An 11,065-nucleotide genomic window follows, 5' to 3' on the forward strand; every position below is an offset into this window, starting at 1 on the left:
ACTTACTGGAAAAATTCCCCATTTCAGTGTTTTCCAAGAGGCTAAGCAGGACCTATTCTACTTTCTGAAATTATTTTCTACATTTCAAAAGCAGTTTGCTGCGGAAAAAAAAAAAAATCAGCAATAGAGAAAGAGAAACTCCTCTTATGTTTTTCTCTCCTACATTTGTGTGGCAAAGGATCACTACCTACACTAGCAGGACTCCTGAGCTGACACTGCTGGAGAAACGTTCCCCTGCGACGGGCTTTGCCTGTTGGTGGAATGCTGTTTCGTGGTCATTTCAACCACGCTGTTTGAATCAGGCCAGACAAGAGTGGGAAGGGCCAGCAGGCGTGTCTGCCAGGCTTGTGCTGGAGAGGAAATCCCTGCCAGCCACTAGTTGAATCCCCAAGTCTCCAGTGAGATGCATACATCTCCTCACTGCCTCGAGAGTCCTGAAAGTGCCGTAACAACCAACAGCACAGCTCAGGCTGGTGTGGCTGAGTGGCAAAAGAAGCAAGAATTTCTAGCCCCAAGCCAAAATGAGCACGTGTTTGGTTTTCCCAGTTTTAATTTCCTTCTCATTCACTTAGTTTCAAATCAATTTTCATAAAAAGCTTATTCATTCATTTTGCTGTTGAGAAAGGTCCTTGCCCAAGCCTCCTCGCTTCCTGCAGCATCCGGCACTGCACAGCACTGTGAATGGGGAGGCATGAAGTGTGGGGGAAAAGGAGTTGTGCTTACATGTTGACACAATAGCCCTCAGAGCTTGATCAGAAGTGCCCAGATGACTCTGGGCCAGGTACCAAACGAACAGGCAGACTAGCAGTCAGATGTTAGAGTCTTTTCCCATGCAAACCGTAGAGCTTCATTTGCAGTTTGTAGAATTTGAGCTTTTGCTTGAAAAACATTGCTGTTACTCAGGCAATTGATTTGTGCAAAAAGCTGCCCCTAGACTAGAAAAATAATTTAATCCCTGAAAGTTTTCACACACAAGTATGCATCTTAAAAGATCAAGTCATATCAATAACAACTTGCTCACGCGCAGGAGAAAAGATGGAGGTCTCACCCAAGCCTCGTTAAATCAATGGAAAGAGCCCTGCTGGTTTCAAGACAAAGCACAGATCAGTCCTTCCCAGCTGAGTAGATTAGTTCTCCCTAATGAGTCTTGACAGTCCCCCAGGCTCTGTAGATTACTATATGTAGGCAGCAGTGGTTATACAACATAGGTAGGATAGGCAGGCATGGAGCGTATACAGAAGGTTAATACCCAGTAAGTCCCTACAGTAGAAGCATCACAGCACAAGTCATTATCAACAGCAGGGAGAGGGGCTGTGCTTATGAGCCGATGTACAGCGATCAGAAAGCACCACCAGACACAGAATTTGCAGTGAGTTTTTCTGGAAACTATCACCATCTAAATTTGACTTGGGCAGGTTCTATGTTCTGACACTGGAAATAACTCATGAAGACAACTCGTGAGCACCTGGAGACATAGACTGAGCTTGCAGATGTCTCCCCAGAATGTGAGTACCGCCACAAAAACAGAACTCGTGATTTCGTTATAGTGAGCAGTACCCATTTACATGCATTTGCAGAATAGCTAAGAGAATAAATTAAGGACTTGTTTTTGAGCGCACAGACAAGAGAACATGCAGTCCCCTTCCTTTCTAGAATGATTTTAACAGTTGTTGCTTATATAAGCACCTCCAGAATCTGAGGTTAAAATGCTTACTCAGAAATGTCCTTCTCAACATCTGGAATCCTTCTCTACTCCTTTGGTTTGAATTACTGGGCCAGTCACCTAAGAGTTTACAGGGGTTTATTTTCCTGTGTCTTTTACCAATGCTGTCATAAAAATCTGAAGTGTGAGCCATACAAGGAAAGATCCAATTATGCTGAGAAATCTGCCCCCATTGTACCATTCTACATTCATCTCCCTACAAAATGCTGAGCCGGAGAGTTTGGAGATTTATTTCTTTTAAGATGACATATTAATGAAGATCTTAGGTTATCTGTTGATCACCAAACTGAATTATCACCCTGACATTTTTACACAGCATATGAAAAAGCACTCCTTTTCCATGAAACAAAAGTGCAAAGCCCTGCACAAGCAGGAATAGCTCACCTAGGAGTGGGAGATGTGATGTGTTTGTGCCTGCATATTTGTTCAACTTGCTAACTGAAGACCAGGGGGGTTGTAGCTCTGCCAGGATGACTGATTAAAATATTAAAGTCTGTACTTCCTAGAGTCTGGCAGCCTGTTGGGTGAACTGTCAGAGAATTGTCTGATACATCTAAACCTTCTACTGAGAGCTACATGAGTGCTGTTTCTGAAGAACCCCAGTCCCTAACTTTCCCCTTGGCAGTTCTTCCTCAGCATGCCTGGCAGGTCACTCTAACCCATTGCAGAGCACTAACTTCTGGAGTTTTGCACTACCAGCACAGTGGCAGATGAAGGAATCCAAAACACACCCAGACCCCAAAACTCACCCCAACCTGAAGTGCTTTGGCACAACTGCCAAAGCAAACCTGCTGTGGGAGTAAAACAGTAACACTCCCCTTCAGTATGGTCTGTGGGCTTCAGTTTCCTTTAGTGCAGAAAAGCAGAGGGATGCTGTATTTTGCAGTCTTCTAAGGGTCTTAAAGGGCTCTTGGTGTAGTCATGCTGCTTTTCTCTAAAATCAATTGCTTTTATAATGGCACTTGTCTGGGCGTAAGAAGCCAAGAGTTCTCAATTTGCCAGGCAAATATCAAGTTTTAATGGAAAGTATAATTTGCCTTTAGCTATTTACTGGCTACATTAGTAATCAGAATTCAATATTTATGAGGATATGTCAATACTCTTGAAATATCATGCTGGCATTTTCTCTGGAAACACACTCTTTGCCACTCCAGGCAGCTATTTCAAAATCGATATGCCCCTGGAAGACAAGTGGCTTTTTTAGTGCTCCACAATTATCAAACATGAAATATTTTGCATAACACTGTATATTCACAGAACTAGACAATTTTCTTGGAAGAAAGCTTTAACTGAGACAATTTCCTTTGATTCTGACCCCAGACTCCTTCCAGCATCAATGACATTATCTAGCAGAATACATACTGACAGAGGGCTCCAGCAGAGCAAAACCCACCATGGTGCTCAGCACCAAACATCCCTGTGTTATCAGAGGAGGAGCACTGGTACTCAGGGCAAACTAAGCAGTTCGGGATTACAGGCTTAGGAACACTGGTGCAGGGCTGACAAGGGCACAAGGCACAGCAGAGGCTCCACGCAGTGCTGCCCCCTCAGCTGTTGCCCCTAGAGCCCCTTGTCTTACAGCACTTCTGTGCCAATTATTGCTACCTAAACAGAGGAACTAACAGTAACCAGAGCAGTCCCACATTGTTTCTTTTACAGGAGCCAAGTCGGCATCCTGGCCAGACATTCCAGGACTCCTCCACAACGGCCAGTTTCAAATTTAACCTGCTTTCCAGTAGTGCAAGTTCACTGCCCACTGCTTCCTCCCTACAGCATAGCCAAGGAAAGAAGGCGTGATTTACAGGTCCTGTTTCCAATTAGATTAATCTTTTCCCCAAATCTCTAATTATTTAATTTTATATTGGGGATAATGGTGAATTGAGTCCTAAAATGATATATCTAGCTTGCTGAGTAGATTGCTGAGATTTATTGGTATGGGGTTACAAGAGCCTGCTGGTAGCAACTCTCTCTTTGTGTCTCTCTCAGCTCCAAGTTCTAAATCAGCAGTCAAAGGAAATGTCATTGCCTGGCACATCGCTGCAAATGGAGTGGGGGTATCTATGATTGGCTGCTGCAACATCCTGTTTTCAGACTTTATTTTACAGCATAGAAGCCTGAATTAGCCTGAGCTCTTTCACACAGTTTTAATGGCACTTCGTCAGAGCACACTCTGTGAGTCCTCTCAGAAGATAAATGTCACCACTCAGTGAAACATTGCAAACACGATTCCAAAGTGCACACATTCAGGAACACTGCAATCCTTGTCAGACTTAACAGGGACATTCACAGCAAAAAAGCCAAGTATCAAAGTGAAGTACCTGAACTAGAGGGACGATTACATCAGCCTCAAAACAAGTGAGATGGGCTGCTAAAATAACCACTGCAGCCCAGGGACCAATCTAACACCCCAAAAATTCAGTGGGAGCCTCCCTGTAGATTGCAGTGGAAAGAGATGTGAACTCTTATCTGTATATATTTGCTTAACGTTTTAAAATCAGAGAGCCTTAACCACTAGCTCAGAAGTCGATATTGATGGCTACTGAGGCACCCAATTATGTAAAATAAGATTATTAAGGGGCAATGAATGTTGTAATTTGTTATCATTTACCAGCTATGTGACTAATTTAATTATTTAATGAGCGTCCAACATTCATTCACTATCAGATTCTGAGATTCCTTCCATTCTTACTTGGTGAGGTGACAGCAAAATTTAGAATCAGAAAAAATCCAAATCACTCCATGAACTCAGTAGGAACAAGAACACCAGACAGCGTCTAGCAACCAGGCCTAATATATTTGGCTTCCTTCAAAATTAATGTCTTAAGATACCAAGGATGTTACAAGAAAATCAGCCAAATGAATGCTTAACTTCAGACAGCTATGAGTTAGAGAAGAAAGACCCCTTCCTCTTTGAGTACTTTCGGGATGTAAAAATAATCACAAATTCCTTTTTTTTAAAGTGCCACTTCATTCTTTGAATACAATCACATCATAAAGGCCAGATGTCTGTACCTCTACTCGTATGTAGGTAACTAGAGCCCAAGTGACTGCTTAGCACCTGTAAAAAAGTTTCTCTTTTAACAAGATATCTGGAAAATGCTTACCAGCCTTCCCATAAATATTGGTTTTAATGAATTATTTTGGTTTCATTCCTGCACAAACCAAAAATAAACATAGAAATATCATAATCAATCATGAAGATTTTAGATGGCAAGAACTGTATTCTACATTTATCAAAAATTTTTGTAATAAGCAAACAGTACCCTCCCCACCAGCATTAGGAAACCTTGTGTGCCCTCAGTGCTTTTTTTTGAGGGCAACATCTCCATGCATTTCCCCATTTCTTTATACAACCACACTTCCTCTTCCTATATAACATATTTTACTGTGCTGTGTATCAGTGCTAAACAGGCAATGAGGAAGGAGACAGAAGGCACAGGCACTGCCCCAAAGTCTACCTTGTCTAAGGGGCAGAAAGCAGACCACTCACCATCACACAACTAATTAGTCATCAGACTCATCACTACAGCTTAGGCTTTTCTGGTTGTTTTGGGTGTCACTCTGCTTCCATGCTACAGATTAGAAGAGCAACCTGTGTGGCATCCCAGAGGAAATCCTGTCCCACTATTAGCACAAATAATCACCAGCATCCACAAAACCCCCAGACGCTACTGTGAGAACTGACGCAGTCATTCCTTTCAGCCTGAAACATCCTGAAGAGAAGACTGAGAGGGGACCTTATCAACCCGTACAAATATCTTAAGGGCGGAAGTCACGAGGATGGAAGCAGTCTGTTTGCAGTGGTGTCCAGCAACAGGACTAGGGGCAATGGGTGCAAACTGAAACATAAGAGGTTTCAGTTGAATATGAGGAAAAACTTCTTTACTCTAAGGGTGACAGAGCACTGGAACAGGCTGCTCAGAGGGCTTGTGGAGTCTCCTTCTCTGGAGATTTTCAAAGCCCGCCTGGACGAAGCCCTGTGTAACATGCTCTAGGGGAACCTGCTTTAGCAGGGGTTGGACTAGATGATCTCCCGAGGTCCCTTCCAACCCTTGCAATTCTGTGATTCTGTGAAAGGACAGGGCTGACTAGAAATATTGGTCAGCAAATCTTGAAAACAGTGGAAATCTATTGAAAAAGAGGATAAGGAAGGTTGTGCCAAGGCACGTATTATTCATGGATCCCGATCACATTGTGCCAAAGCTTCCACCCCTGCTCTCCCCTAACTTACAGTGAGCTGGAAGGGCTGCCGCCAGAAACAAAACCCCTTACGGGAATTGTGCCTGAGGAAGTTGGGGGGTTGGCTGAGCACATTTGCTTCATGGCATTTCTAGATCATTAACCTATTTGCTTGTAGCTCTCACTTTCAGATTCACTGCACATAGCAATTTTGGCTTCCATGCTGTCTCTTATAATTTACTGGCTCATTAGAGACCGTCACAGAGTGACAAACCTGAGTGGAAAGCATGTCTTCATAACAGGCTGTGACACCGGACTTGGAAACTCACTAGCTAAATGGCTTGACAAAAGGGGATTTTGTGTCATTGCTGCATGTGCCACAGAAAAAGGAGGCCAAGAGCTACAGTCCTGCTCCTCACTCTCACTGAAGACAGTGAACCTGAACTTAGCTGACTCCAACAGCATTGCCAGGGCTATGGTGTTTGTGACTGAAGAGACAGCTGGTAAGGGTAAGTGGCAAGGTAACTTCCCAGAAAAATGATTCAATATAACCGAATCTGATCTAGCTAAAAGTTCTGGTCCCTCTCCGCTGAGACGTTTTTCATCTTGCTGATGAAATGCATTCACTCTTTAATTCTGTCATTTCTCAGTTCAAAGAGATTCTTTCCAACAATGCTTTTGGGCTTTCCCTAACTTTCACCAACAGGGTGCCTAAAAATCTAGTTGCTCAGTCTGTTAAAACCAGATCATTCCCTGGTGTGTTTTTCAGACTCTTTTTGCTGCAGTTGAAGAATCTCAGTGCAGGGAAGGTGCTAACTGGTGTCAGAAAGAACTTTCTTGACAATAAAACCAGCCCACCCAATGGGTGGGTGGGTTAAAAATGGATGTTGCAGGTCTTCTTCAGCCCTCCTCTAGTAAGCATAAAATTTTTGCATGGCTGAATAAGTCCAACCTTTGCAATGCACTGCATTGACTGTAACAGTTAAACTCTTGCCATTTCAGCCAGTTTTCTTTGAGTTGTTACACAGGTAGCTCTCACTACTGCTATCATACACCTCTGAGCCCTTCTCTAAAAAAGGAATAGTTTGTCCTTGGATACCTATGAGTGGAGTTAAAAAGCAAGACCTAAGTGTCAGTTTTGGCAAAGCGTGATAAAGATCTGTGTGGTAAATATACTCAACTGTGGCAATACATATTTCTTTCTCAGCACTGCTAGCTCAGACGAGACATTGTTAAGGGCCACCAAAGGGGATCACAAGCACTGCAACTACCAGCTGTAACACACCGTTATACCAAATATTCAGTAAGCTTGTTAATTAATTAACTAGCTAAAACAGCGAAACACATAACTTCTACCAGTAGTAATTTCTCTTCAAAGCTTATAAAACACTGTTGGCCTCATCATGACAGTTCCAGACCATTCTTGAATGTAGTGATTGAGGGCAAGGACAACATAATTATTAGTGCTTACCTTCTCCAGCAGGCCCCTGCTTCCAGCTTGTGGAAAGCTGCACGTTCTCGGTCGGGGTAATACTGCTAATACTGTCACATCAGTCTGAGAAACTCATTATGAAGGCTGATTGCTGGACTTTTGGACTCTCCCTTGAGGCGCAGGCTGTGCTCAGCAAACTCTTGGAAGCGTCACTATTTATCTGAAGTTCCTCAAGTAATTTATAAGGTAGTAAAGCAGTATTATCAATACACAGGGTTAAGCTAATATTTTCAGAAGCATTAACAAATCCCACACATCTGGTTCAGACCTTTAGACCCCAACTCAAAAAATCAGCCTCTCTTATGTAGACTACTTGATTTTCACAAGAACGTAAGTGTATATTAGGAGCCCAGATACTTGAGCGGATCTGGATAATAAAGCCCAGTACGGTGGCCTGTATCTCCAACTGAAATAGTTTTCCTTCAATACTTTACCCATGCTCTTTTAGAGACATTGCCTAAAGCCTTTGGCAAATTTTTCCAGGTGTACGGAGTAGGTCTTACAAGCAAACCCCAGACAACTGTATTTATCTCACTGAAGTTTTTGGAGACCATGTGCTTGGTTCCCAATGCTACATATGAAACTCTAGGGTAAGATAGTGCCACATACTGAAATAAATGGGTTTGTAATCCTCTTAGGGCTTTTTGGCTTGGTGAGCAATGCTGAAGGAACAGCACCTGTAGCACCCACCGACTGGCTGAGGATTGAAGATTTCCACGCAGTGCTGGATGTTAGTCTGCTGGGATTGATTGAAATCACGCTCAAGCTTCTGCCACTTCTGAAAAAAGCTGAGGGAAGAGTAGTCAATCTAATTAACGCCAAAGGCCTCATGGCTTTTGTAGGGGGTGGCTACAGCCTGTCCAAATGGGGCATGGAAGCATTCTCTGACACCTTACGGTAAGTAGTTAGAAATACATGCATGAGTTCAAGAACAGATTCTAGATGTGCTGAGGAAGGGTGACTGTTATGTTCTTCCCTCTTGTTTTCTCTCTGGAAATCTTGCCTAAAGGGGGAAAGGAAAATAAGAGGATGTTGGTCACTTGTTTGGGATTTCAATCTCCAGTGCTATGAACAGACCTTCCAGGAAACTGCACTGGGAAAAATTTTTATATCCTGGATAAATGGCTAGTATGCAGCTTTTGGGCACATGAATCCACTGTGTGCACCGAAGTAAGTTGACGGTATAGCCTGCTCATAAACCCAGAGTTTTCTAGGAAAGTTGTATTTAGTTGTACTTGCCCATTTACTGCCTATTTCCAACCCATTTTATCTTGCTCTAATGCTCCACAACAGTCTGGGCTGGGTGATTCCAAGCAGCAACCACATTACCAAAGGTACTCGTAACTGAGCACCCTTCACAGAAGCCAGTTGCGTTGTACTGCCTTGGGAAGGCTAAGGCCTAGCCCAGAGAGTCAAGTCTTCACAAAGACTAGGAAAGTTGGTTGCAAACCATTATGAATGCTTATATAAAGAAAGTATATGCCCCAAGGATATAGAATATAAACTAATGGCTAAAGTACATGCAGTCCATTCCTTTGTACACTTTGCAACATAGCTGCCTGGGTCTCTTGAGCTGCTCAGCAAGACAAAGAGGCGGTTTTCATCCGCAAGAAATTGCATTGCAACTTAGAATTACATACAGGGAACCACACTACCAGAAAACACACTAACCTTTATTGCACTAACATTTAATCACTTATCCATAGCCATTTAACAATACGATGGAGAATAAAGTTCTAATCCAATTGAAAATATTTGTTGACTTTTACTTTTTCCCAAGCACTTTAATAATCTGTTCCTGCTGGAAGCTTCAATGATGGAACAGCATTTCAAACAGTCAAAAGTTTTAGTTTGATAATACATGGCTAAGATGCAGCTGGCTGTTGCATCCTTTCCATCAGTCCAACATAAACCACACAGAAAGCTGTGAGCCTACTTGACGCTGCTTTTTTTCCTTAAAAGTTAATTGCCTGGTGTGCTTTTACAGGATAGGTACAGCACTATGAAGCTAATTTGAACATCTCAAAATTATTCTGTCTTTTGAAGATAAGAATCAAAGTCTCAAATATTTATTTATGTGACAGACTTTCAACTTACTTATGTTTAATAGTTGTGCCATTATTCGGTGGTCAGGAATGGTTACTGTTTTTTTTCTTCTAGGATAGAGATGCAGCATTTTGGAGTGAAAGTAAGCATTGTTGAGCATGGTTTCTTTAAGGCAGGACTAATTAATTCGGATGTCATTGAGAAATACCTCTTAAGACTTTGGAACAGACTGACTCCTGAGATCAGGGACTCCTATGGAGAAAAATACTTTGTTGAATGTAAGTAGAAAAAGGACTGTATGAAAGCTCAGGAGGGATATTCTCAACTCATATAAATACCTGAAGGGAGGCTGTAAAGACAGCAGAGCCAGGCTCTTTTCACTGGTGGCCAGGGACCGAACCCAAGGCAATGGGCACCCACTGAAATACAGGATGTTACTGCTGAACATCAGGAAGCACATTTTTACTGAGAGGGTGACTGAGCACTGGCATGGGTTGCCCAGAGAGGTTGTGGAGTCTCCATCCTTGGAAATACTCAACAGCTGTCTGGACATGGTCCTGGGCAACCTGATCTAGGTAAACCAGCTTGAGCAAGGGGTTGGACCAAAGGTCCCTTCCAACCTCAACCCATCTGTGATTATGTGAACATTTGCTGGACTTCATTAACATTCATTAAGAATCCATTGCTGTCTGTTCTGGACTATGTGTATGTTAGGTGAGGCCTGTGCTATTAGTTCCCATACGAGATTGGTGAGATGTGATGTCATGCTACCATCCTTAGTCCCTCCATACTTAGAGGTAGAATGCCCAAGGGAAATGAATTGCTATGACCATATGCCTTACTGATACCTGAAAAGTTGTGCTGTGTCATGCTGTACTTACTGTAGGGAACATCTGGCTCACAATATGGGCCAGTGAGGTTTCTGTTTACTGGGCTCTTGGGTGTTGTGCAGCCATTCTGGTCTCTGCTATGCTGTAGCTATGCTGCTCTCAGTACTTGAGCTGGTAGTTTAAAGCAAGCCTGAAGCTGTAGCCAAACCTTTAAATATAAAGAATCCTCTCACAGAGAATGTCATATATAAATACTTTCAGGTTTATTTTCTTCTTTACAGATATAAAAGCGCAAAGATCATCAGTGAAAAGACTGTGTGACACTGATATTTCTAAGGTGATAAAATGTACGGAACATGCCCTGACATCAAAGTACCCCAGGACTCGATACAGAGTTGGATGGGATGCAAAGTTCTTTTGGCTGTTTCTCTCCTATGCCCCAAGCTGTTTATCCGACATGCTGCTGTCTATGATGTTTCCAGCTCCAGCAGCTACTGGGAGATCAGTTCCTGGAGTTCAATTTAACATTTAGTATTAAACCAGTGTCAGCTCTGTGGAAATAAATATTAATCCTGTCAAAACCAGATGTCCTTTTCTTTACCATTTACTAGACTGCTTAAATTCCTTTCAGAAGACACTTTCTCCACCGTCCTCCCCTCCTTACCTGGAATTTCTGAGTTTGCAGCTAGGCTTGTAAATCCGGCAAGTTTCTGAAGGTCATTTTTATGCTGAGAAATGATAACTCTATAGGATCTGCATTCATAAAATATTCAGCTACAAAGCTGGTTAATGCTA

At 42.6% G+C, this 11,065-nt stretch overlaps 1 protein-coding gene across 1 annotated transcript; it reads left to right on the top strand.

The window, feature by feature from the left end:
* The first annotated feature begins 1,454 nt into the window (after positions 1 to 1,454).
* LOC104128000 (retinol dehydrogenase 7) lies at positions 1,455 to 10,802 on the top strand. The gene is made up of 5 exons (XM_009640714.2): positions 1,455 to 1,505; positions 6,081 to 6,411; positions 8,033 to 8,291; positions 9,555 to 9,718; positions 10,552 to 10,802. The coding sequence occupies exons 1-5, from the start codon at positions 1,491 to 1,493 to the stop codon at positions 10,800 to 10,802; spliced, it is 1,020 nt and encodes a 339-aa protein (XP_009639009.2). The 5' UTR covers positions 1,455 to 1,490.
* Positions 10,803 to 11,065: the final 263 nt, after the last annotated feature.

This window comes from Egretta garzetta, unplaced genomic scaffold (assembly GCF_000687185.1).
Source record: "Egretta garzetta isolate BGI_Z169 unplaced genomic scaffold, ASM68718v1 scaffold16, whole genome shotgun sequence".
Taxonomy (NCBI): Eukaryota; Metazoa; Chordata; class Aves; order Pelecaniformes; family Ardeidae; genus Egretta; species Egretta garzetta.

Excerpts from the sequence above, each read along its gene's own strand:
- LOC104128000 (XM_009640714.2), top strand. Across the intron at positions 6,412-8,032 it reads TGAAGAGACAGCTGGTAAGG|GGCTTTTTGGCTTGGTGAGC; the intron begins GTAAGTGGCAAG and ends TAATCCTCTTAG. Across the intron at positions 9,719-10,551 it reads AGAAAAATACTTTGTTGAAT|ATATAAAAGCGCAAAGATCA; the intron begins GTAAGTAGAAAA and ends TCTTCTTTACAG.